The 27,701-nt window shown below is 40.6% G+C and overlaps 2 protein-coding genes across 2 annotated transcripts; one reads left to right on the forward strand and one right to left on the reverse strand.

The window, feature by feature from the left end:
• The first annotated feature begins 96 nt into the window (after positions 1-96).
• Positions 97-12,957, forward strand: slc5a2 (solute carrier family 5 member 2). The gene is made up of 15 exons (XM_042486337.2): positions 97-538; positions 704-775; positions 1,506-1,610; positions 2,472-2,531; positions 3,330-3,434; positions 3,510-3,615; positions 4,649-4,729; positions 5,405-5,634; positions 7,505-7,640; positions 8,922-9,029; positions 9,135-9,285; positions 10,548-10,716; positions 10,803-11,018; positions 11,986-12,115; positions 12,198-12,957. The coding sequence occupies exons 1-15, from the start codon at positions 407-409 to the stop codon at positions 12,410-12,412; spliced, it is 2,016 nt and encodes a 671-aa protein (XP_042342271.2). The 5' UTR covers positions 97-406; the 3' UTR covers positions 12,413-12,957.
• Positions 12,958-14,299: 1,342 nt separating this feature from the next.
• On the reverse strand, positions 14,300-25,995 carry fbxo46 (F-box protein 46). The gene is made up of 3 exons (XM_042486697.2): positions 25,538-25,995; positions 18,062-18,688; positions 14,300-17,981 (listed from the first exon to the last, which is right to left on the reverse strand). Exons 2-3 carry the CDS (start codon positions 18,539-18,541, stop codon positions 16,161-16,163), a joined length of 2,301 nt encoding a protein of 766 aa, XP_042342631.1. The 5' UTR covers positions 18,542-18,688; positions 25,538-25,995; the 3' UTR covers positions 14,300-16,160.
• Positions 25,996-27,701: the final 1,706 nt, after the last annotated feature.

Genomic DNA, 27,701 nt, shown 5'->3' on the forward strand with positions numbered 1-27,701 from the left:
TGAAGTGTTTTCAACATTTGTACGGTAGCTGTTTGGGCACCAAAGAGGCGTACAATAGATGCAAGTCTTCATTTATTCATGTAAAATGTTGACAATTCGGTGCAACTACTTGACAGAAACCCTGTTTTTCATGGTTTGGTGTTAATAATTACTCTAATTAATAAACTGCTGACACTGCCCATCGTCACACGGCCAAAGTTCTCACTTGGACTGACCACCACAACTCCACCGCCGATGCATCGCTCCTCTTAACATAATATTTATTTTCTTTTTGTCATTTGTCTATATTGACTTCTGCGTTTATGTGTTTTTGTAAATGTAGGTGATTTTTTTTTGTATAAAAGCCAAGCTGCAGATAATTCAAAGACAAGCTTCCTCATATAGGGAGTTAAATCAAAGGCACAGGATGCATAATGTTTATTCAGGTAGAAGTGGAGCGATGGAGAATCCCTCGTCAGATAAAGTGATCATCAACAACCCAGCAGACATCACAGTCATTGTTGGATATTTCATGGTGGTTATCGGTGTGGGCATTTGGGTGAGTGCTGCTGTGTGTGTAACAGACAGTCTAATCATGGGGAGATTATAATTACTGGATAACAAATGTATATCACCATAAAAAAAGTCTGTCACACTTATAAGGAGATACAAGTAACATTTCATTTGGTTTTTGAGAATAACTGTATTGTCTTGTGTCTTTTAGGCCATGTTTCGGACCAATCGTGGGACAGTTGGAGGATATTTCCTGGCAGGGCGCACTATGACCTGGTGGCCGGTGAGTTCAGTATAGAGCTAGATTTAAAATTATATAGCCCTTAATTAGCTTATTATTAGATATGGTGGCCAATAATAGGAAGCTGCAGCACAGAAATGATACAGATGTTCTTCATGTCATTTTGAAAAATTAGTTCATAGTTTGTCCACCAGAGTGCGCCAACTGGTTCAAATTAAAGCTATAGTTGGTAATATCTTTTAAAATATATATGTCATATTTTGTCATATGAGAAAGATAGCATGTCCCTCCTCTTCCTCCTGCTTCAAATGACATTTGCTAGAATTGACGGCAGTACACTGTGATTTTTGGAGGATGTAGAGGAACATGACTTTATTCACAGATTATCGGTCTCATGTACTGCTTTGTGGAATAATGAATTTTCAACAAATATGACAAAATGTTTTTTATAAAAGCTACCAACTACAGCTTTAAGGGATTTCTATCAAAAAAATATACGCAGAAGTAGTATTTTAAAGTGAATTAATTCTTTGTTATAGTAGGAAAGTTGGTGAGGAAACGTTTGTCCAAACACCAGTCATATCCTTTAGGATCTTAATATGCAACAAAGTTGCATATATCATACAGTATGAAGACTATAACCAGAAATGCACAACACACAGACACGAATGCATCGTGAAGCATATTTATAAGAGTTACAAAATCAAAGTTTTTCTGGAATTTGTTTGGTTTTGATTGGCTTCTGGTTTTCTGCGCTCTTTTTTAATTGCAGGTTGGTGCATCTCTGTTTGCCAGCAACATTGGTAGTGGTCACTTTGTGGGCTTGGCGGGCACCGGGGCAGCCAGCGGCATCGCTGTGGGAGGGTTCGAGTGGAATGTAAGTCACTCTACAAACTCAAAGCTTGTACAACTCTGCAGTTCAACGCTATTATTTACCATTTTAAAACACTGAGTTGGTGCAAAGATTACTCTATATACATTTGTGCCAAATGTTGACTGGGTGATGGTGCTATTTAGATTATTTTTTGGCATTTTTGCTGTTATTAGATAGGATAGGAGATTGAAAGTGTGAAAGGGGAGAGAGGGGGTGACATGCAGCAAAGGGCCATGAGGTGGAATCGAACCCACGGCCGCTGCAGCAAGGACAATGCCTTCATATATGGGCTGCCTGCTTTATCCACACAGCCACCGGACACCCCTGGATGGTGTCATTTATTTGTTTGTTTGTTTGTTTATTAAGATCCCATTAGCTTCTGTTTTACAGTAGCTTCTCTTCCTTGGATCTCCATTAATTTCATTTGCAATATTTCATTTATTAGATTACGTAAACACATAACATACACATATTACAACACTAATACAACACAAAACAATCAATATGAACTCAAAGACTGTCTAATACTTACATTAGCTCTACATAATAATTTATTTAATTATTAATTATTTCATTAATAGTTGAGAAAATAAAATATCTGGGATTTTTTTGATTAAATCACAAGAAAAACCAGATAAATAGCTTAAAATCAGTTTCATATCTTAAAAAGTATACATCATGTATAGTGTTCTGCGCTATTCCTTGTGTAAATAAATACAATCTTAACTTTATGTGAATATATATTGTACTACTTTCATAAATAAATAAACTTATAAATGAATTCCATGCCAGCATTGCTCGATGATGCACTGTCCTTTAGGGTCTAACATGTCACGTTTGTGTGTTGTTTACATAATGCATCAGGCTCTGTTCATCGTGCTGCTGCTGGGCTGGCTGTTTGTACCCGTCTACCTCACCGCTGGGGTAAGTAGTTCAGGCCATTTCAGCACACATCCACTGTGAGCATCAACACGTGTTAACAAATGCCATGTGATGTCTGTAATGTAATGTACTTTTATTTACATAGGGACAGTGCACCATAAAACATTAACCTTATACAAAACAAGGAGAGTTGCATTGTACCAGCTTCTAGCAGAGCTGTTATTTTCCACCTGTAGTCCCTGGGCAGGTTGGTGGAATAAACAAAAACATAAATGACAGAATTTGATAAAATGAAATGGAGAACTTTAATTCATAAAATTTTACAAACATTATTATCCCCATATCCCACCGAAAAATGCAGCTATAAAATTATGAAATTAACAGAGCACAGTCATTCCCGCATCCTAAAACCTCCCACCCCCCAACACTCACAAACATGAGTACTCCACCGATTTATGGCTACAAAAGAAAAGGAGGATTATTAATGCAGCAGTATTATTAATGATTTTAAAGAGTAAGCAAAGATTTGAGTGCATTAGCAAATTTTCAAAATTTAAAATATTATATTTGGTGAGTCTATGACAGTGGTGATGCTGATGTGTTTTTTTTATCATGGATCTTAAGGACCCTTTTATATAATGATTCAAGGCTGTTTTGAGGCTGTTTTATGTGCCTGATACCAACAATACAAACAAATGTGGAAGAATCACTGCATTTACATAAATATTAGATGCCTCCACAGTAAGAGCGTTTCTTATGTGTGTGAGTCTAAATTTCAGTGTGTTACTCAGCTTTTTGTCATTGTCATTTTGTCATTGTGCGACACGTGCTGTGTTGCAGGTGATCACCATGCCGCAGTACCTGAAGAAGAGGTTCGGAGGGACCAGGATCAGCCTCTACCTCTCCGTTATCTCTCTGTTCCTTTACATTTTCACCAAGATCTCGGTGAGTCATCGTGTCCAAGAACACAAAATCTATTCCTTCCTCATTCCTTCACTCCATCTCTCTCTCTTTCTCCAGGTGGACATGTTTTCAGGAGCTGTGTTTATCCAGCAGGCGTTAGGGTGGAACATCTATGTGGCTGTGATCACCCTGCTGTTAATAACAGCCTTGTACACTGTTACAGGTGTGTGTGTGTGTGTGTGTGTGTCCTGATCAGTTCTATCCATGATACAATAGAAGCTACTTCTTGTTTCAAGTGATTTTTTTTGTTAATCTGTGAAAACAGTAGAATAATGTCTTCTGTGACTCTGAAATTTGAGATTATAACACTGACGATGTCATAGTGACATCGTCAGTGTTATCTTGGTTTACGCTACGTTCAATTCAAATCCGAGGTCGGAATTTCCCAGGTGAAATGTCTGACGTCCAACTTCCAAGTGCACAACACCAAACGTAAATAAAAAAACATGACAATGACAAACTCGTGTTTTTGTGGCTAATCCATGGACAATTGCACCATCAGCGGCGCTGCTCTCTTTTGCACATATGAGAGAAACAGAGGAAAAACTGCGCATAAGGTAACAGACGCCGGTTTGCATTTTATTTTACAGCATTTTTATACTAGGCGATATTGATTATTTGACACCAATTTACATGCAGAACAGGTTTTACTATATCACAGTAAGTGTATTTTAATTAAACACACGCAAATATACAACAATGGTGCCTCGGTGGCCTCCACGGATGCTTCAATTATTGTGTGACGTCAGACCGCTAAAGTTGGGGTACATGGATTTGCCCCGAGTTCACAAGTACAAACTCCGACTTTTTGTGGCGTTCCATTGTAGATTTTCTCATAGGAGGTCAGAATATCTCAACCTCTGACTTTGAATGGAATGCATTAGGCTCACAAAACTACAATTTAAAAACAGAAAATCTGTCATTTTTAGGGAAGAGAGGGTTTATGAAAAGATGCTATTTGTTGCATTGTGGGAGATGTAGTGTTTTTGGAGCTTGACCATTATTAAGGCCCCAAAATAGGATATGTAACTATCTGCTGATTTTGATGTCAGCTATTCTTTTTTATACCTATCTCTTGCAAGTCCCCCAACTTCATGGAAGTCCACTACAAAATCACTGAAGACCCCCTTTAAATTAAGATTTCAAGATTTCTGTCAGTGTAAGTAGTATTAAGGTGTGTGAATGTGTGTTCTCAGGTGGCCTGGCTGCTCTGATGTACACCGACACAGTTCAGACCTTTGTCATCATAGTCGGGGCCTTGGTCCTCACCGGCTTCTGTAAGTACAAATTATACAGTGTCATATTTAATCTTCCAATACATGTTTTCATTCACTCTACACACAATTCATTGTTCTTGGCTTCTGTCAGTCCCCTCAGACCTCTGTCTGTGTCCCTCCCCAGAAAATTCGCAGCAGGAAAGAGATTAACTAAATTCAGCAATCATTTATTTTTCTGCAGCGGTGTACAGCATGCTGACGCTGCACAGCCACAGTCCTCTCCACCTCCAGCCGACACAACAAGAATCACCTCCTGCAGCCTCATTGATTTTTTTCACACAGTCAATATATATATGGCTCTAATCCTGGTGTAGATTACTGACAAAGTCAAAGGAGGAGGCAGGCGAGATAAAAGCGGGGGAGAAACCAGTGGAGGAGGAAAAAACAGCCACCTCCTTTTGTGAATTGGTGATGCGTTGAAATGATAGTGCTGACTCAGCAGCTGACTCATGACAGAGCTCTGGACTATCAAACTGAGCAGAAAGCGCGCAGACTACAGTGTGTTTATGAAAGAAAATATCCAAACCATGCTGTGTTGCTTGTCGAATGTAAGGTTCTCAAATGGTATCCAGAGGTAAACTGAGTGTCATCAAACTCTGCAGAAAATCTGTCTTTTCTGTAGTTTGTCTGAACTGACCCTTTAAATGACAAAGAACTTTCACTTTTCTCATCTAGCTTTTGCTGAAGTGGGAGGCTACAGCGCTCTGCTGGCCAAATACAGCGCTGCTATACCAAGTAATTTCTCCTCCATGGATCCCCAGCGCTACAACATCTCACCTCACTGCTACACGCCCAGACAGGACGCCTTCAGCCTGCTGAGGGACCCCACCACAGGGGACCTGCCCTGGCCTGGAGTGCTGTTCGGGATCGCTATAGTGGGAGGCTGGTACTGGTGTACCGACCAGGTGAATATCCCACTCAGTTGTCTGCTGAAAAGCTTTGGTTCAGTTTCTTCATCTTAAAGGGGAATTTAAGGATTGGAAAAGGGCAAAAAATGACACGGAGAGCTTGTGCACACATATCAACCAACCTCTAGACAATGCATTCACTTTTTATTTTTATTTTTATTATAGCACTTTTTAATCTTAAGCACAAAGTGCTTCCCCAATAAAAAGGTTACAGAATAAAATAAGATGTCAGAAACTCAAGTAGCCCCTCCTTTGCCTCCTTATGACAACCAAAATAACGAACATTTAAGAACATTAGAGCACAAATAATAAAATAGCAATGCATAAAATAACATATGAGGGTGCAAGTGGAAGAGAAATAACCATATGAATAAGCAGATAAGTTGCTAAAGGAATGATCTCATGTAAAACAGGTTGTATGCCAATAAAAGAACAAACTCTTTACTTTAAAACAGGTAAAAGTGCAAAGTATATGCAAATGCATAAAAAAGTCACATGGCAAAGTCTGCAGATCTCACACTGAGGGGAAAAACTAGCTTCATATTCAGTTGAAATTAAGTTAAGACCAGAATCTGACTTTGAAACTGTTTATCTCACCAATGTTACCAAAGTTAAAGTTATTACGCTATAATGATTTGCACTTTTTAGGAGGAAAAATGCATTCAAAACCATATTGCAGTGGGTGCAGTGGCTTTACCTAATTTGTCCCTTTGATCCAGATAATATGCAGTTAGGTGTACTGTAATGTTCTTTCATTGACCTTTTTTATCATATATTGAAACATGTTTACTATACCTGTATATAAGGAAAGCTACATAAGCTACATAACACAAACCTAATAATCTAATGTAGGTTTTTAGTTCTATTTAAGTTGTCACGTCTATTATTATTATTATTATGTCTAAAAATACACATTAACATTAACATATAATTAGCAAAGTTAAATCGACTTATTTATTTAAAAAAAACAAAAACAAAAACAATATGTTACAATGTACAACATAACGACAGGCTAACTATTACCCATGATTCCTTTTGCAGTCATGTGAGCTATCCATATCATGCGTAAAACTGAGGTGAGCAAGTAAAACATTGGCCAGTTAGCTATATTATTATTCCGAATATAAGGACATTCTTCAGAGCCACAATGGGACGTTTTGCAACTTTCTAACTAAAAACTACCGGGCAAAGTGCAGAGGTGACTAACATACCTAACCATGCTACAGCTGCTGCTGACTTAGCAGCTACAGGCAACAAGAGAAGACCTGGAAATGTTCAGAGAAGTGCAACTCTGATTTTTTTCTTTGCAGAGGAAAGGGGGGTGAGGGGGGGCTGTTGTACAGAAGCTCTGAGAGGGGCAAGAGAGAAAAATGTTTTTTCTGTTGACCCATTTTCTAAGTAGAAAAAAAAATTCACATGTGAAATAGAGTGATTTTTTTTTGTTGTGCAATAAAAATAAAATTTTAGCAAGAAAATTTTTTGTTTTGTGAGAAAAAAAATTTTTGCGAGAATTTTTTTTTTTGCGAGAATTTTTTTCACTCTATTTCACACACGAAAAAACATCTTTTTGGAACTTGGAAAATGGAGCACCAGAAAAAAAAAATTCTCGCAAACATGCAACATAACCTTTAAACATGGGGCGCCCGCTCTACCAGTTGAGCCAGAGGACCCCCAAACTTTTGAATAATATGTGTTGTAGGGAGTCCCTGCTTGTCTCTCTTTAAGTAAGAGGATCCATGGCCTGAAAAACATTGAAGACCCCAGTTATCAACGCTATAAACCTCAAATAGATATGCATCACTGCTCTTTGAAAATGTCTCTGGTCTTTTCCTGGCACAAAATAATCCGTCCTGTCGTATTTCTGTAGGTGATAGTCCAGCGGTGCCTTGCAGCTCGTAGTCTGACCCACGTGAAAGCCGGCTGCATCATGTGCGGCTACCTCAAACTGCTGCCGATGTTCCTCATGGTGTTCCCCGGCATGATCAGCAGGGTCCTTTTCCCAGGTCTGTGCTTAAACTCTAAACTTTAACCCCTTGGCATCAGTATTATTGTGCTGTGTTGAGATGCCTATCACAAGCTTTTTAACCCTTCAAACTGAGCAAATTGGTTTGATTTCTTTCATTAAGGAAACAATGAGACACTTGACAAGAAATGTCCCGCAAACTGCAAGAAATTAGTAAAAGGTGACAAGAAAATGTCCAGAAAGCTGAACATATAATTACTGTAACCATACAATTTAAAATTCTGCCACAAAAAAGTTAATTTTTTCTTTATTTTTTTAGGCTTTCGGTAGGTCATCTTCTTGTTAGTATTTTTCTCTACTTTTCTTTTTTTTTTGTCTAGTTTCAGATGACTTTCTTGTTCGCTTTTTTCTTTTCTTTTTCCTTTTAATATAATTAATTTCCTGCTATTTTTTGGGCTGTTTCTTGTTAAGTTGCTCATTGCTTTCTACCCATGTTTTTTGAGAGAAGTTAAAACAGTTAGGGTTTTAAAGGGTTTTGCAACATCTCAGAGTACAATTTTATTCCTCTAAAAATTTCATTCTGTTGACAGTTTTCAGTAGTGAAGAACGATTATATCCGCAGGTCATCGGTATCGGTAGATATTGGCTTTAAAATTAAATATTGGAATCAGCCAGCATGCTTATTTCGGCCAATTTACAAACCGATATATATTTTTCTAATTGACAACGTGAACATGTACAAAGCATCAACCCGAAGTTGAAGTATTTTTCTCATTTTGCACAATGAATGAATATTGCATACACTGAAAACGATTGCATTTTATGTCTTCATCTGTGTATGCATAAAATGATGTTAATTCCACTACAGAAGAACTTGATGATCTCAAAAATTAGTTGGAAAAATACCTCCACACACGTGACGTTTTGGGCAGTCACCCTTCCTCAGACATGGCAAGATACAGAGAAACAGCCCATAAATAGTGTGAATGGGTCACCTGACAGGTCATGTGATACCAGGAAATACAACTCTACAATACCACCGTAAGTGTCAAAAGACCAAAGCCAAAACATAAAAGGTTCAAAAGCAAAAACAAAAAATAGTGAAATAAATGTAGTGGGAAAAAAAGTAAGTAAAGAGATAAATAAGAATAAGTGAGTGATACTATGAGAAAAAATATGGATAGAAAAATATAAATGTACATAATATGTAGTAAAAACGAATGTATCAATTAAAAAAAAGGGTTAGGGCGACTTATATTTAGAGAAACTAATCTGTATCTTTACAATGTGTGTGTATGTGTGTGTTTCCATCCTCCTGTAGATGAGGTCGGCTGTGTCGTCCCAGAGGTGTGTAAGAGTGTGTGTGGGACCGAGGTGGGCTGCTCCAACATTGCTTATCCCAAACTGGTGGTGTCAGTCATGCCAAATGGTAAGAACCAGTAAAAATGACTACCTTCAAAAAGAAAAGAACGCTCTACCTTTTTGTCCAGCGTCCTCTGGTCTTGTCCCTGTCTTCTGTCACCTCTCTGTGCAGGCTTGCGAGGTCTGATGCTGGCTGTGATGTTGGCCGCTCTCATGTCATCTTTGGCCTCCATCTTTAACAGCAGCAGCACTCTGTTCACCATGGACATCTGGACTCGCATCAGACCGCAGGCCGCCGAGCGCGAGCTCCTTATTGTGGGCAGGTAAACGGATGCTGACAGAGTAAACAAATGTTACTTTTCTCTTGTGCTGGCTGATCACCATCTATACGTGACTGGACGACTTTCATTACGAAAAAGGAGAAATGGTTGGCACACCGGATTTTGCCTAAAAATGTAATGATGCTAAGCTGTGATCTACAAGGTCTTCGTCAGGCAAAGATTCATGTGAACATCAGAGGATCAGATGATACAAAAAACACCCGTTATCCTCCGACACTTTGCTCTGCACAACCCAAAAAAAAGGACTGTTTCCATGATCTGTTAGTTTTTTTCTGTATTTTTGGAAACACACATTTTTAGAAATGAAAAAAAGTGTATAATCTGTATATAATGAGGAGAAACAAATCTGTAAGTTTTTATTTATTTATTTATATATTTGATGGGGACAACGCAAATTAACATAGTACAACTTCCACCTGTTAAAAACAAGCTGTCGTAAACGATGTTTCACATATAGAGATTATAGCTGCTGCTTGTTTTTTAACTCCTGTACCTAGTTCGGCTTTTAGTAAAGAAAAAGAAGTAAAAAAAGGGAAGATATCAAGGTTACATACAATAGTGTGTGTACAATAACAGTTATGGTAAAAAGAGGAAAAAAGGAAACATCAAGATGACATAGAAATACAACATACAGTTACAGTAAAAATAAAATAAAATAAAAATAATAATAAATATCAATATTACATATAGTTACAACACTGAGCTAAAAGACAATATAAAATAGTTAAAAATGCTTAAAAACTTTGCTTTGGCCAACCTTTAACACTTTTGCTAAAAATCTTAATAACTTGTGTTAATTTTATTTTGTTCGGTCTAAAAAGCAAAAGAAAAAAGGGGAAAAGATGACCATTTGATTCAGAGGTTACTCCAAAGTGTATGAATGCATGATGCTGTGAATAAATATGGATAAGTCTGGATGCATCACAGCTCCATTTATGTGGAAATGTCTGCAGTTGCACTCATTAGCTCCTCTAGGCCTCCTTTTAATTATCTTGTTTTTATGTTTTACCCATAGCGTACATTAACATACTTTTTAGTCCTTCCTTGTGGCAACTTAATTTTGTGTTCTTTTTGTGTTGTGTTTTGTTGTTTTGGAGGTGGATATTTCTGCTTGTCTAAGCCAGTAAACTCATCAAAAAGAGATTTTTCATCTCAAGAGGTTTTACTGGTTAAAGGTTAACTGAATTTAAAAATAATAATAAAAATCACCCATCTCGCACATCTTTTTCCCCTCTCCTCTTTAGAGTCTGGGTTCTGTGCATCGTCGCCGTCAGTATCTGTTGGATCCCAGTGGTGCGGGCGGCTCAGAGCGGTCAGCTTTTTGATTACATCCAGTCGATCTCCAGCTATCTGGCTCCCCCGATCGCCTCAGTCTTCCTCCTGGCAGTGTTTGTGAAGAGGGTCAATGAAAAGGTGAGATGGTAACATTAAATCATATTACCCTTGATGAAGATACTGGTGGCATCATATCTGAACATTAGATTCTCCTTCGCCTCCAGGGTGCGTTTTGGGGCCTGATCGGCGGCCTGGTGATGGGTCTGTGCCGGATGCTGCCTGAGTTCTGGTTCGGTTCTGGCAGCTGTATTTTCCCCTCTAACTGCCCTTTCCTGGTGTGTGGGATCCACTACCTCCACTTTGCCATCATACTTTTCTTCTGTACGTCAGTGCTGGTGCTGGTGGTCAGTTACTGCACCGAGCCCATCGAGGATCAGCATGTAAGTGGCTTAGATGCTCTACTCAACATCAGAGCCCTGATCTGCAACTGAATTTTACCCCTTGTGTTGTCTTAACTTTATGTATACACCACTTCTCCTAAGGGTCAAAAATGACCCACCTTCACTAAACCTGTAAAATAAAGAAGCTTGACTGAATTTTAAACCCCAAATCTATTTTGCATGAAGAAGCAACCTGCCATTCATCACAAACTATGTGAATATCTAGATTTTCCCTCTTCACAGAGCACAAAGACTGCATTTAATCAGTGGAATCCACTGGTTTTTATTTCAGCACACCTTTCATAGTTGTTTTCTTTCCTAAAATAGAGGTTTATTATGATTGTTATTATTATTGTTAAAGGTACTGCACAGGTATAAACACATTTTTGCCAAATATATCACTTGTGTAGCCTCAGAAAGTAGAAGAAATGTGCAGTAGTAGTAGTAGTAGTTTTGAATGCATTTTATTATAGGAAATCAATAACAGTCTTTAGCAACATAGCATATTATACTGCACAATGAGGACAATATGTAAGTTTGTGTGTATGGACTTTGCAGATGTATTTCTCTGTGTGTGTGTGTGTGTGTGTGTGTGTGTGTGTGTGTGTGTGTGTGTGTGTGTGTGCTTTTGTGGTATGAAAATGATTTTATTACTGCCGTGACAAAAATGGCCCTTAAGACAAGATTTTGACCCTGTTGGTGTACAGATGTACAGATTTCATGAAAATATGAAAGGACATACCTTTCAAAGGCAATGATTCTCTATTTCTCATGTTGGGGTCATTCTAGGAAAAGTCAATGAGCTTCTGGTTAAAAAAGATTATTTAGGGTTTTTGTCTATGCTGTTAAACAGTAATTTCAGACCCCTAAAATGACATTAGGGTTAAGCAAAACCTGCTAGCTTTTTAAGAGAAAAAGACAAATGGTGCCTGTCCTGACATCTTATTAAATTATAAAATCTTTTTAGCTCCATCGCCTGGTGTTCAGCCTGCGTCACTCCAAAGAGGAGAGGAAGGATTTGGACTGGGAGCTAGAAGAGAAAGGGAGAAGAGCCCGGAGGGAGGCTGAGGAGAGGATGAGGGAGACCAGTGCTGCAGGTAAGAAAGAAAGGACATTACAAAGTCACACAGAGACAGACAGATTGAGGAGAAAGTAGTAACTCATCTTTACTCCTCTCAGTGGCTGAAGAGGAAGAAAAGTCTGGTATCTGTCTCCTGGTTGGTCGGTTCTGTGGCGGGGGTAACGGCGGCGGTGGCTCCCAGGAGCAAGACACGTCTGAAGCATCAGAGAAGCTGCCTGACATCAGTGAGAACCCGGTATGGAAGTACACTGTGGATGCTAATGCTCTCATAATGATGGCTGTAGCAGTTTTCATGTGGGGTTACTACGCTTAACAGTCCTATTAACCCTTTGAAACCTGGAGCGAAATAAGTTTTCTTGTGCTTCTTTCAAATGCCTTTAGTATTAAAGTACTTTAAGTATTTAAACCTCTGAACTCTAGGCAAGTTGGTGTGAATTCTTTCAGAAACACGGAGGAAAGGAAATGAACAACTTGGTGAGAATTGGATTTTAAAAATATATATTTAATTTTAAAAAATAGGGATAATGTCTAGGGAAAACAGCTAGGGGAAAATAATATTAATATTTATAATTATCATGATTAAATATTTAAAATCATTTTACAAAATTATTGCAATTTTTACAATACTTTTTACAGCACTTTTTCCAGTTTTTAGTTTTAGTTTTATTAGGTTTTTTTTTTTCACTTTTTTGTTGTTGTTTTTGTTTTTTATTTAATTAATTTTCAGGTCATTTTCTTGTACTTTTTGGTAATTTCTTGATCATTTTTGGGTCACTTCCTCTATTGTGGCTAATTGCCTGCTTCCCATGATTTTGAAAGAAATCTAGGCAACTTGCTCAGGTTTCAAAGGGTTAATTTTTTTAAAAAAAGGTGTCAGTATCTAAAATATGTTTTTTCCTTTTTGGAATGATTAAGTACAAAAAAAAAAAAAAATCAAAGTGTTGCCACCTGTTGGAAATTTCTTGTCACTGCACTGCAAATCAAAGATGTCACAATTAAAAAGTTCAAAATTCGCAGTCAGTTTACTACTAAAAAGGGTTGTGATACTCCCCTGCGTTTATCGTTTTAAAGAGCGTGTGTAATGCAGTCTAAAAATGTTTTATCAGGTTAGAATGCCATTACTGTATACTGTTACACGCTGATTCAATCACAAGTCGATCTCTGCCTGCTTCCAGCACTGAAATAAAAGGTGTGTGAAGAACAAAGTATAATTTGGAAGCCAGGTAAAAAAATAAAAATAAATAAATTACTCAATAAAATCTCAAATAGCTCAAAGATTTGTTTAAAAAGTTTTTTCAACCCTTTCTAAAACTTTGGCTGAAGAGAACAATGAAGAAGATGAACCTCACCCAGAGAGTATTAAAGCGATACGATTAGTTGAAATTTAGGGGTCGACCGATACTGGTTTTTCACCGCCGATACTTAGTGAGACTGACAGAGAGACTGATAGCTTGATGAGAGCATAGACTTTTTTTTAGGTGGCTAAAACATTTTGTTGCTACCCGCCATCGGCAGTAGTACATTTCTTTACTTCCCTCTCAGACTCCAGCCTGCTTCTCTAAACTCGGGGCCTGCAGGCTGCTCTGACTCTGGATAAGTGTCCAATACAACCCTAATTCTCTCTGGCTCCCGTCAGGCTCTGATTTGTTGTTTATTGTGCTTAGTCATTTAATCAAGCATAAAATTTTCATTAAGGTAAAAAAATGTTGATTAAAATTATGGGAGTTATATATATATATACATAACTGGAGCCTGTTCTAATGCCAAAAGGATACTTCTCAAATCAAAAACCCACTGCACTGTCTGGGGCCAAAAGGACAAAAAAGCACCCACTCACTTAAAAATAGCTTTTCAATGCATTTAAATACTATTCATAAAATATGTTGTCATCCACACATTTGAATTTAATCTTTAAAATTAATAATATTTAATAAGTGGGGACAAAGTATGGTCATTTTTTTGTTTCGGTCAAATGTAACTTAAGCCCCTCTGATTCTCACCCCTCAAAATACAAAGTACTGCTTGATTTTCTGTCCCATAAATACTCTTGAAAACTGTTGTTTTGGCAGCTGGTCACATTGTATTCAGCTCTGATAAGATTTGATTAGCACTGTTAAAGACAAACGATTTAATCAATCAGTTAATTGTTAGCTTAAAAGCCATCACTGGTATTGACATATCAGACACCACACGAACCAGGTAGAGATTCTGATTTCCAGTTTTAATCATCACTTCTGTTTTATTTAAGCAGATATTTCCCATTAGCATTGTACATGTCTGGAACCTATTCTCCCATGAATACCCAACCATCTTCCCACCTCCACGCAGAGTTTCAGCATCATTCATCACATCAGTTCGTTAACGTCCAGTCTGTCAGCTTGCAGGGGCGGGGGAGTTTAACAGCGAGGGAGAAGGGGGGAGGAGAAGAGAGTTTTTTTTTTTTTTCCAAGAATGAAGAGTCAGAGCCGTCACCAGGCACTGTTCATCTTACACTCCCACACTAAGAGTTATGGGTGGATCCGGTAGAGCTGGATGAAGTCTATCGAGAATCTGAAATCTAGCCGCTTACAGGGTCCTGTGCAACTCCCAATACTCTTGCTCATCTGTGAGGTATCTGACGCCTCAATCTCCTGCAGGGTGGGGAGGAGGTAGGGGGCTTTTAAGGCTGGAAGCTGGTGTAGAGAGTTTCTGCGGTGTGTGTGTGTGTGTGGTAGTTGGTTTCACCCGCTTCGAAGCATGAATGACGGCTTTGGCAAACGCTGCCCTCTGCCGAATCGGAGGACGGAGGAGGGGGAGGAAAGGAAGAGAGCTGGGGGAAGGGTTAAAACAAAGATGAAGTATTTAAAAAATACATCTTTGCAGGTTGAGTAGGATGACAGACTGATACAGGGAGAACACAGTCCTCAAGAATAAAAGCAAAAATACAACAGCAAACATTCGCTGACACACACTCCAATAACACAGCCAAACAAAAAAAAAAAAGGAAACAAAAAAATGGCAAACAAGCAGGTCAATCAAACCATACAAAGTGACATCAGGCCTTTCCAAAGTGACATCAAGTTTCTCTTTTAATCCCATTCAATCCCACTGGTCAAGTCCATCTCCCATAATTCTCTGTAAACCAGAAAGTACTCAGTGGCTCCTCTTTATGGCTGGTCAGCAAGGTTAGGGTCCACTCTGAAACAATGACACCAACATGTCTCAGTAGCCAGTGAGACTGTGCCTGTCATTAACCATTGGTATGGCCATTTCAGAATTAACGTCGGCGACACAGGCAATGATTTCAGCAGCATTATCAGGGGACTAATCAACATAGTACAACGTTACAGCACATTCAGAGAAATAGAAACTCATGGCGCAGGACAGGTACAAATGGCATCTTGTACAACGGAAAAATCAAGTTTGCTTTATACAATCACATTTCTATAGCGACGCTGAACATTCCACCACTGATAAACTTTTACATCTGTTGGACTCGGTACAGCTCATTCCTCGAAGCACCATTGTACAGCTAACATGGAAGTTTGTGATACGACACAGAACATAGAACGAGTATTGGGAACAGTAAGCAGGCTCTAGGGCAATACATTTCTATGCGTCACTTTATGAATGCTAATCTCAATCAAATACACTGCAAAGTTTTCACATGAATTACCTAAAAACCATGTATGTATGTATGGAGTTAGACAGAAACCCGAATGAGTAAGAGGCAGAGAGATGGCTGGCTGACAGCAGCAGGAGGGGACCCCAACCCTGGTATGCAAACTTCTTAAAAGGTGCCACTCTGGAGCACAGTGGGGGAGAGAGGGATTCTGGAGGGCTTGAAAACAAAAGGCAAGGAGATTGACACACCTCTCTTCCTTCTTTACCTCTCGACTTCCCTCCACTGAGGGCAAGAAAGGAGTGCTGGAGCAAAGAAAAACAAAACAAATCTGGAGTGCAGACTCCTCCTTGCAATGCTCTCTTTTCTCCTGTTCGTTGTCTGAACAGAGATGAGAGGGAGCAGGAACAGGAGCAGGAGGAGATGAGAGTTGCTATGTGTGAGGTGCACTCTTCCCTCTCTACCTGGCCTCCTCCCTCCTGTCCTCCCTCTTGGTGCGTATGGGCTGAGAGCCGTCAGCAGGCTGTTGGACCCAGTTGTTATCATGAAGCCCGACACGGCAGCCCGGTGTGTCCTTGTCTGTACGCCGGCAGCACATCCAGTAGGAGCGTCCATAAGGCAGGTCGTGGTGGTAAGGTTTGGGGTGCCAACGGCACAGGGAAACATCCCCGCGCTCATATTGCCGCTTACACTGCTTGCAGGGGTCATCCCTGTAGAGAGGGTCTTGATTCCAGCGTGAGTCCACTGCCCGCACCCCATATGTCTCAATCAGCACCTTGAAGTAGTGGCAGGTGCACTTGAGGGCGGCCAGAGAGCGCGTCGGCAGGTAGCTGAAGATGTTGACCATGATGTGGTCAGGCAGCAGCAGCATGTACTGGCGCGGTTCGAGGAGGCGCTGAATCTGAAAGCGGATCTCCAGGAAGTCATGGGACACGTGGCGGTAGAGGCGACACAGCGAAGGGTCTGAACAGTCCTCCCCAACGCTGGGAGAATCTGGTCGAGCTGCCCGCTCCCCTGAGCCCACTGCCACCCCCGTCCCGGGGCCGTTATTGTTGGCACAGTCCAAAGAGCAAATTCCTGACCCACTGCCAGTGCCCGGTCCTTTTACATCCTCCTCTGGGCCCCGAGGGGGCTGAAGGAAGAAGAGTTGTCCAGGAGGGGGATCATCTGATGAAGGGTCAGTGGAGCTGCCTACACTCCCCCCACCTCCTCCCCCAGTGGGCATAGCGAAGCACACCGTCTCCTCCTGCACATTCTCTGTACTGTCTTTGCCATAAAACACACATTGGTCCACAGCACCTGTCACCACCACCTCCACGTGGAAACCCGTCACTCGCTCCCTCCCCACACCCGCAGCTTTCTTCTCCTCCTGCGTTGGGTCTGGGCTGCCACAGGTCGGCCTGTCTGGGTGATGGAGGTCTCCATCTGGTTTAGGGGCAGCAGTTGTGGCAGCAAGCAGCAGGCTACTGGGGTCTCGAGATGAGGGGCTGACGAGCTGGTAGAGGTCACAGGTGATTTTCTCTTTGGACCTGGCCGCTGCCTGGTTCCCCCCGCCGCCACAGCTCATAAACATACAGCGAGACCTGCCAGCCGGCTCCAGCTGAGACCGCGGATCCAGGTTGGACACTCTGAAAGCTATTCTAACCTCACCATGACTGTGGCTGGGGGGCGGGGGAGGAGTTACGACGCCAGATTCCCCTCCTCTCCTCCGCTCCCTTTCTCGGTCTCGATTAGAAGAGTCTGTTCCAGGACCAGCGCCCAGATGGAGCCGATTCTCCTGGTTCTGGGACTCAAAGTGCGCTATGGCCTGGGCTACCCTCAGTGACTCCTGCTGCTCCTCCAGCTCCTGGTCTGTCTGGATGGGAGATGATGGCTCCTGGGCCTCTTTGGAGGGCTGGCCATTTGAACTGTCCGACACAAACACAATGGGAGTGGGGTCTGACACCGTGCCCCGGAGGAGGGTGTGCTGGTGCGGGGTAAGGCCCTGACTGTGGGTGGAGTTAGGGGGCTGGTGTTGGTGCTGATTCCCATGAACAGCCACGATTCCCTGGAGGGCCATGGCGGTCCTCTGCTCCACCAAGGCAACCATCTCTGCCACTGACAGCAGGTCTGTCTCATTCACCCCTCCTAGAGGTGGCTCATCAGGGCTAGGAGGCGCAAGGGAGGAGGAGTCATGACTGAGGTTTGGCTCTGAGGCTTGGGAGCGTGTTGGCGGGTCATAGGAGGAACATCGTCTTCGTCTTTTGGCTTTACTGCAATCCGTTGCCCAGTTACCTTTGACCTACGGAGAAGGAAAATAATTCAGTAACAAAATCAAACAAAAATCTCTTAAAAACAGCAGATTTTGTCTCAGCTGTTTACCTTCATGGCGCTGGGTCTGGGCTGGCCTGCTCCACTGAACTGGTGTGCGACAAAGAACGCTATCTTCTCCTTGGTGTTGCCGGGCTTAATGACATACCAGGTGTCTAACAGCACGCGGCCATCTTCCATCTGGGACCCGGAAGAGGGTGGAGAGGGAGGGGCCGAAGAAGGTGGGGGGGCCTGGCTCTGTGCCAGGGAGGTGGGGACGAGCTCAGGTTCGGGTGGAGTGTTCTCCGAACCCACATCCTCCTCTTCTCCATTCTCCTCCTGAACACCCACGATCATCCCTCCATCGTCGCTTCCGTCCACAGTCCTTCTGGCACCAGGAGAGGGCTCGGCCTTGCAGAGGGAGGGGGCCCCTGTCCCACCGCCGCCTCCACCGCTGCCCCCCGAGCCTGGGCTCCTAGCTTTGTTCTGGGAGTAGGTGCCAAAGGGGCGTGGGCACCACAGACGGATGTGGGAGAAGGTGTCTCGGTCCATCAGGATGCGGACCACCGGGGCATATCGACATCTATGCTGGCCAGCAAATACCCAGAGCCAGAGCTCTCATCGTCGGCTCTCTGTCCCAGTGCCAACCTGATGGGCACTGTCTGTCACTGAGGTCAGCAGCAACACTGGGCATACAACCTGCATCAATAGGATAGATGAGAGGAAAGGGTGGTGTACAGGCGGAGAGGGAGGAATTAAAGAAAAGAGAGAAACAGCACAGTGAGCAACACCAAGTATGTTGACATGCATAAAATATTCCAATTTTTATCCTTATTCCAAACAATACGGTATACCTACAAAGCTGTTTACATGTCTAATGAAAATGAATATTCAACTAACACTGCCGTTTACATGCAGCCGGGCATCCTTTAACTAACGTGTCCTAACATGGCTTTTATCATGTCAAAATACTGAGAGGTGGAACAGCTGGAGCCACTGGTCATTTTGCTTTTTTGCATCAAAATAGGATTTTTTCAGTTTCCTTCAAGTGGTGGACTTGTTGAACTCTCTCATTCCTTCCTTCACCTTCTTTAAAGTTCAGTGCTGTGATATTTGCCCATATCCAAAAACCTGATGATATCCAAGTCTTTCATAAAGTTTAAAAGCAGGTTTGTGTCTTCTTCTGACCAGAATTGTGGGATTTCCTTCTGCATGCTTCTCTGACGCATAGCTTTGCAAACTGTTGGTGATGTTGGTTTGTGTACAACATATCAATGACAACGCACAGACGTGAGGCAGTGTGTCGCAAACTGCGGTGAAAACCCCTGTTGATAAACATATTTCAAATGTGCGGTATTCATGTCTAAATAATGCTCCTAAAACTTGAATAATAGCGGCATATACCATGTCTTAATCGGAATAGATTTACACAATATGCAGTTTATATGACCGAATCAAATTTAGAATATTGTCTTTTTTGGAATACTGCGGAAATACTGGCGTGTATGTGTCCTTATCAACTGCTCGTCCGTGCAGGGATCAGTTCAGATAATCAATGACCAATTGAGGTTGTACTGAGTTGCCTGGAGGTGAAACCCAGACAGCACAGCATACCAAAGGCCCAGCCACTAGACTGGAGAGAACTGAACTATCATCACACTACTCACTGAAGTCATCACGACTGTCCGGCCTTCTACTTCGCCCAAACTCAATTAGCAATTACATTTTCTACTGTGTACTATGATCATCTCCCCGCTTTGGAGCCTCTAAATCAAATTAAAGGGATTCCATTTCAGGTTTGGTGCCTGCGGCCTGCAGATGAAAGGGATGAAAGATGGAACACAAAAAGCTCCAAATGGACTCCCCTCTCTCCCTCTGCTCCTCTCCTGCATCTCAGTGCTTCAAAGAGGACTTGCTTAATAGGAGGCAACACAGGGAGGAGCATGCAGGCATATGCCGGGCCTATTTTTAGCAAACAGCAGGAGGGGGTGGGTAGTAGTGAAGCTGCTGTAGCTGTCCCGCCTGTCCTCACCCTTTTCTCCCTGCCAAAAAGCCTATGCTACAGGCTAGAGGGGAAAGCCTTTAGTCCAACCAGCGTGCTTGTGCAGCTATGCCAGCTGTAGGAGCTGCCAGGAACGTGCCGGCATACTTAAGGAGGGGAACAAGTGGCAATGGAGCAACATGTTTGGCTCACTGCTGATCTGGTGGCCTCCTCTGCATCTCAGGACAGCTTAAACCCACAGCTACACCTCACCTGTCGGTCCTGATTCCTTTAAAGTTACACTTTACACATTAGCCTAAATGTCTAAACTGTATTATAGGATTAAAATGGATAGGACGCTACTTTTCTGTATCAGAAAGCCCCAAAACATCACTGACAACTAAACTAGTATGATAGTATGAATGATAAATACTTAAAAGTACCCTCATTCCCCAATTAAAATACAACATCCTGATGATGCAGAAACCTAGACTGACAAGCTGCTCCAGCGTTCAAGTAGCTCAATATACATTATATACAATTCTAAAACAATTCCCCTAAAACGAAAACAAAAAGTTATGACCCCCTAGAAGTGTGTCTGGTGTATATATCTGCCCTGTATACCTGTATACCTAAAATACCTGTATTTTGCTTATTTCATCTAATTTTGTTGTGGTCGGGATGTTCCTCAAAATAACACACAGGTGAAGCTGGGATTTTATAGAAAGTTAGTAACCAGGTGCCAGACTGCAAGCAGCATATATTTAAGAGAAAGCCACAAAATCAGACCCAATCCGTGTTGACAAGCACAACATCCAGAGGAAATACACTGTGTGATATAGGTTAGATTGGTATTTACTTGGATTTATCAAACACTATATGTATTTTGGCCAAAAGAGGCCTTGTGCTAATGTACAACAAAAAGAATGTGTAGCTGTTTAACAACCTGAGAAGTCCTTCGCTTTCACTGTAAATTATAACAATCAAGTCCCATCTCTCATTCGCCTCTACAGGTACCAGCTGCCAGCTCAGCTGAGATTTTTATATGAAAGCATCTCCATATATCATGAATTAACTTGTCCTCTGATGCAGTGCTAAATTAACAGATTTCCTGGTACATCTGGGGGTGCGGTGACTGTCTGCAATCCTTAATCCTGTTGTGGTAAGGCAATGTATGATTGTATGTACTGTATGTATGACAGTAATTAACGCATCCTCTTGACGACACAGTAGCCAGCTTTCCATTAGTTACCTGACTTGTTCAACCCACAGGCTTTAAAACAGGTCATTGTTGTGCTTCTCTGCCTGACACAGTGAATGGGTGGTGCTTTGGACATTTGAACTAATGGAATAGCTCAGAGAGGTGCAAAAAGCAAACACCGCCCACACACTGTGGTGATCCAGTTCAAATGCTTCCTCTATAATCACACGGCGACAACTCAGCTAAGAGCATGCAGATTATACTGTTGTGAGAAAAACGCTGGTGAACCATTTTTACTGACCTTTCTCTCCATGTCCCCTTATGACTCTCTCTCTCTCTCTCTTTACCACTTTTATTCTCTGCCTCCTTCCATCCGCTCCTCTCCCCTCCTCCCTCTCACTGCATCATGCAATCCACCTCTCATAACAGATTGGATGGTATTATAAGAGAGGCCAGAAGAGAGACAGTCTGCCCACTGCAGTGCTTCAGTACAAAGTCAGTCACACACACACACACACACACACACACACACACACACACACACACACACACACACACACACACACACACACACACACACACACACACACACACACACACACACACTCACTCACTCACACACACACACCTACCTTTTAAAACTACTAACCAGAATTATTAGCTCTCATTTTTTTAGACTACATAAGATAAATCTAAAAACACTGTTTACATCTAATACTGTCTTTTGCATTGTCCTTTATCCACACGAAATTGGAGAAAAAATCTCTTCCTCCTCCTGCTCTGTGGGTTAGCAAACAGCATAACTGTGCAGTGCAGCCAACATTTGGCAAGGAGTGGGACACTCACAGCCAGGGTGCTGCTGTAAGTCTCAGCAGGTTCAAACTCCATTCTGTCAACTCTCTATGATCATCCCTAATTTTCAATATTGATCAACACACAATTTAACTGTTTTTGCATAGTTTTTTTTATTGATTTCGTGAGATATTGATCTTTAACTCCATAACAAATGTGAACAGCAAAGTCACAGAGACTGTCATCAAAACTATGTCTGATGCTGGAGGCGTCACCTGAAAACAAACATACAGAGATCAGCGACAACTCTTCTATCTTATGATCAGTTTAACTGGTAATTAATATGAGCGATTACAGAGATTTGATGACAATGTCTTAAAATTACTGCTACATTTTCAGCATCCATCTTCTCTGTGCAGCAATGCATGGCGTTTTGAAAAAGCTGCTATCACCCTGCTCTTTAAAATATGCTTCAAGTCAATACAAACAATGCCGCAGTTAAGCCTGTCAGACAGTTGCTGTGAGTGAGAAACCCGCTTGTCAAAAAAACAAACAAAACAATGTAATATATACACAGAAATCATGATGCTTGTCAAATTTGTCTTTCTGAAATACTTAACATAAAATGTCACATACAGTAGGGCTGCACAAAATATAATTTTTATATCATCATCACCACAATAAAAACATTCAGTAGTATAATTGCACTATAAAATGTAGGCCCAACTATCACTTTTTTAGGTTATGCCTTTTGAGTTAACTTCATGTTGTTCATTAGGACAATTTTCCTTTCTTTTTTTTTAAAAATTCAACAAACAACTTGTTGTGAATTAAAAAAATAGGGCGTGCTGCACTGGGTTAAGAAACTTAGTGTTGGTGATACTAAAAAAAAAAATCAGGTGCTCTTCGAAGAAAGGGCAAGACGTCACATAAGAATGAAAAACAATGTCTGTCCAGCTTACTTACGGTAGAAGTGTGTGGTATTGGTTGGCGGTCAGAAAAGCATTCGAGGCACTTTGACTTAAACAGTTTTTAATCAGTGTATAAATTTTATACCTTGATAAAAATTAGTTGCTCATCCATGTATAAATAAAGGATTTTTTACTTGCAATCAAAGTGCCTCTGATGCATTTCAGACTGCAAACGTATACCATGGACTTCTACATTAGGTAAGCTGGACAGTCATTGGTTTTTATTCTTAAGCAATTCAAAGGCAGAACTTAGTACTTTAATACCTGTTTATTTATTGCAGGAAATATTGTTGCAATATTTAACATTATCACATATTACCCTTATATTGTGCAGTCCTACTAGACAGCATCTTTCATTTCGTTTTAAGTACTCCACATTACTCCCCAGTCGGGTTAAGTTAGTACTGAGCTACTTTGACTTTTTTCTCTTAATTTCAAACAGTTCCTGCAAATGAAGGCTTGGGTTTGGTTTTAAGCTTTCTGCATCAACCTAATCCTTCAAAATCCCGTCCAAGAACAGTGGCAGCGAGTGACACCAAAGCAACACCACGGTGCCCGGGGCTGCATCCTTAGGTACCCAAGCTGTCTGACAAACTAACTGTCAAAACAGGATGATGATATTCTGAATATATTACTTAACACTTAACTATTTCCACACAGACACTGAATTATATGGCTCTAAATGTAGGCAGTAGTTAGGGCTGGTAAACCGGAAGAGACTTGCTTCTGCATTACAGTATGCAGTGATGCTGCTACAAAGCTTTTTTTGACATAAGATAGATGTTAGATGATAAATGATATGTCAATAATACAGAGTACACCATCCCTCCTATTTGGGAGATTCTGATTACGTCTTTCTAACATTGCAAAAAATATCTCCACGTACACAAGTAGCTTACTCACTGTTCTGTCTGAGTGAAATGCTAAAGGATTACTGCTGTAGTCAAAATGTGAAAATCCACACAATACTTACTCCTACACGTATACACAAATGTTTACAATGCAGCAGTCTGTTCACAAATTCCTGCTTTTAAGCATAGTGAGTGATTGACAGATTTGTCCCATGATATTAAAACTGGATTTCTGCTGGACTGGGTCATTTCCCTATACAAATCAAGAGCCGTTTGGCATGCACTCTCATCAGGATAATGGCTTCACTATGGTAGGTGTGTGCAACACATAGTGTACCACATCCCTATTAAATGCTAATTTAAGATTTAACACCTTGGGCTAACAAAAGAAGTACCAATTTCAAAGCTTGTGACTTAAAAGTTTGTGTTGTTAACAGCTCACGCTAAAAGTCAGCCTGATAAACACAAAACAGTATCACTCCAACCAAGCTGCCTCATACTATCCGCCAGCCCTCCTGCACTCTTTTTCACAGCATTTCAGTCAGGCGGCCAAAAGCTGACGAATGATAATACAGAAGCATGCCAAAAAGTCTTAGCTCAATCTCCCTCTCTGCATGTGTGCCTGCGAAGACAATGCAACAGAAGCACAGCCAGCAGGCCAGCTTTGCTGCAAACTGTCAACAGCACAATACAGCTGAGTGCATCACTCCAGCAGTCAGCTCGGGAACATTATTACATTGAGAGGACACCTAGGAAGAGTGGCTGACTGTCCTGCAGGGCTGTCTGTGGGAGCATCTGCGCGTTTGTGCTTGTAACATCGTCACAAGTTAGACTTTGATGCAAGCTTTGATACCATAATCACAGAGGCCATTGTGTCAACACAGGGTATTATCCTGCTTCAACATCTGAGAGGAGAGGGGGGGAAAAATCATAATTTGCCTAATGATATCACATCGGACAGTACTCTATGTGGAGGTAGTCTACTTTAAACAAAACTTATAATTTTATAGCAATGACAACGTTAGGACGCATTATGACACTGTCCCCAAAACAGATTCACTGTGGACTTGTACGTCCTGGCTTATCCGTTTGTACACATTTCCTCACGGCTGCTAAATACTACCTGACAACATGTCAATGACTTTATACCTTTCTTCGCATATGCATTATCAAAACACACAATATTATGGTAAGTCACTCGATATGTTTTGAGTCAAATTTCTTGGTCCAAAACTAAGGCCTGCGGGTCACTTGACCATTACTTTTCCTGGTTCTGTTTTAGATAACCTTACCACCCTACAAAACTATCTTAAATGAAGCCAACTTCTCCATTGACAACCAACAAGTGTGGTGTCACAAATAACATAAATAACAGCAGCAACAACAATTAATCTGCTTGTTATTGTTAATTGTAGCTAACACCTTTGAACGTCTGGTGGACCGTCTTTGACCACTTACGTTAGCTGGTTAGTTACCCGACTAGCATACAGTTAGCTTTACGTCGTTATGAAACAGTAGGTATGTTTTCCACACTGTTGATGTTACATATTAACTAGGTCTATCAACTACGCTTGTAGTAACTTTAATACCTTATGTAATTTATAAATGAGTAATTACACAAAGTAAACGGATCCGTCAGTAGCTTGCTAACTAGATAGCATAACTTACCTGCATAATAACATGACAGCGCTTGCTAGCAAGCTAACAAGAGAGAAAAAAAGGCTCAACGTTTTATTTTGCTAGCTTACTCACCTTAACAGCGTTAATGTCCACAGACAACCTTATTGACTGGCAGATGGTCGATGACAAGTGATCCCTCGCTCGCTGTATTTCCCCTTTAACCAAACCAGTTTGTCTGGTGAAATGCAGGTGACACGAGTTAACAATCCGTGTCCACGTAGCTAAGCTAGCTCACTCGCTGGCTAACGTCGACATTAGCCAGCAGCTACTTTCTATTATCAACCTTGTCTGGTGATGGCTGCTATCGAGGCTCATGCGCCTGTCAGCTCTCAGAACAAAGTCTAGCTGATTGTACGCCCTGTTAGGACTCTGTGCAGTCCCTCTCCCACTATCTATTTAAAAGTGACACAAGCTTTTACGGTATGTTCTCGTGGATACCAAAATAATCAGTGTCAAAACGGCAGGAGGAGGAAGGCCATCTTGTTGACAAGCAGCTGCATAAGGCCCACAGCCAATAGCGATGCAGAGTCGGTGGTGTGCCCATATATGGCGTCTGCACAGCGCCCTCCCTCTGCTGCCTCCTGCACACCCCCCCTCCATAGACTATGCTCCCCCCACACCGGACCACACTGTAAGATCACAACATCAGAAGGTCACTGTGCCAAAGACAGGTGGGCGAATACATGCACACCTAAAAGGCACATTTACTGTCATAGTAAATAAACTGAACGCACTGTTCTGTCAGAGTATTAGCATTCACCATCTGTTTCATACCCTAGGCGTATATATTGTTGGGATGCACGTTTTTCATATAAAATATATTTATGTATCATATATTCATTCATTGTGCAAAATAAGAAAAATATTTCAACTTACGGTTAATGATATATATACAAAATTTATATTTTATTTACTATATAATTTATTATTATATAGTAATATGTTGTATACTTCATATAACTATTTATTTAATTTAATTTATTTTATCTCATTTCTTCCTAAACTACATTTAAGAAAAATTACAATAAAGTTACCTTGTACCTTATATATATATATATATATATATATATATATATATATATACACTAGGCCAACTGTAATTTAACAAATCTAGTCTGTGTGTTCTGGTCACAGTTATCTAACAGTTAGGAATCAATTACATATATATATTTGTGTGTGTGTGTGTGTGTGTGTGTGTGTGTGTGTAATTATATATATATACACACACACACACACACACACACTTTATATGTAACATTAACCCTAAGTTGAAATATATATATGTGTATTATACATTTATACTTATAGTTATAAAGAGTTATATATGTATCCACATCATAACTCCAGCTCCCTACTTAACCCTTTGAAACCTTTGATTTCTTTCAAAAACTTGGGTCATACATATATTGTTATATGTGTTATATGTGTTATTGTTTTATAAATATGTATATGTTTTTGTTTATTACATACATTGAAAAGCATTGTATTTTAAGTCTCCATCTTCCGTTGGCTCATCACAATAAGAGTATGCATAATATGATGTTAATTCTGCAGAAGACACTTGATGATCATTAAACTTAAGTAGGGTTTTAAAAAAAAGTGGATGTATTCATATTGATATCATCTAAATGAGTGAAACGATTATATCAGCATATCAGATCTTTGTAAAAAATCCAATATCATGCATTCCAGCAATATATATTGTATGAAATAGATGGAGAATTAGATTTATGGTCTGATATTTCATCTTAAAGCCAATATCTGCCAATACCGGTACTCTGGTGGTATTATCATGCATCTCTTTTTTCTTTTCTTTTTTTTTTTTAAATAAAATTTGTCCTCTGACAAATTAAGAAAAATATGGGTCATAATTTCATCATGTACACTAATTTTTCTTTCACTATCTAAGTCCACCTGTTGTTATTTGACATCATAACATCTCTTATTTTGTTATTTTTTGTGATTAATATTAACACTGTTGTGGCAAGTTCATAATCTGGTTTTAGTCCCATTTGAAGTCCTCCACACGTGTGTTTCTATTTGCTGCCGTGACCCAGTTTGCCAACAGAAATCATTAAAGTTTTATCTTATCTTTCAAAACCTGCAGGTGCCTGTGTGTTAGAAATAAAACACAAAAAAAATCTGACGTAGCCTATCTTTACACTATAGTATACTATAAAATGTATCTTCAGATGGTTATTGGTAGAGAAATATAATATGTGTGTCATGGTTCATT

The sequence above is a fragment of the Plectropomus leopardus genome, chromosome 6, assembly GCF_026936395.1.
Source record: "Plectropomus leopardus strain MGB_pleo_1.0 chromosome 6, ASM2693639v1, whole genome shotgun sequence".
Taxonomy (NCBI): domain Eukaryota; kingdom Metazoa; phylum Chordata; class Actinopteri; order Perciformes; family Serranidae; genus Plectropomus; species Plectropomus leopardus.

Coding starts and splice junctions, on each gene's coding strand:
- slc5a2 (XM_042486337.2), top strand. CDS start 407: ATGCATAATGTTTATTCAGGTAGAAGTGGAGCGATGGAGAATCCCTCG. Junction 1,611..2,471: donor TGGGAGGGTTCGAGTGGAAT/GTAAGTCACTCT, acceptor ATAATGCATCAG/GCTCTGTTCATCGTGCTGCT. Junction 12,116..12,197: donor GAGGGAGACCAGTGCTGCAG/GTAAGAAAGAAA, acceptor TACTCCTCTCAG/TGGCTGAAGAGGAAGAAAAG.
- fbxo46 (XM_042486697.2), bottom strand. CDS start 18,541: ATGGACCGAGACACCTTCTCCCACATCCGTCTGTGGTGCCCACGCCCC. Junction 17,982..18,061: donor CCAGACCCAGCGCCATGAAG/GTAAACAGCTGA, acceptor CCTTCTCCGTAG/GTCAAAGGTAACTGGGCAAC.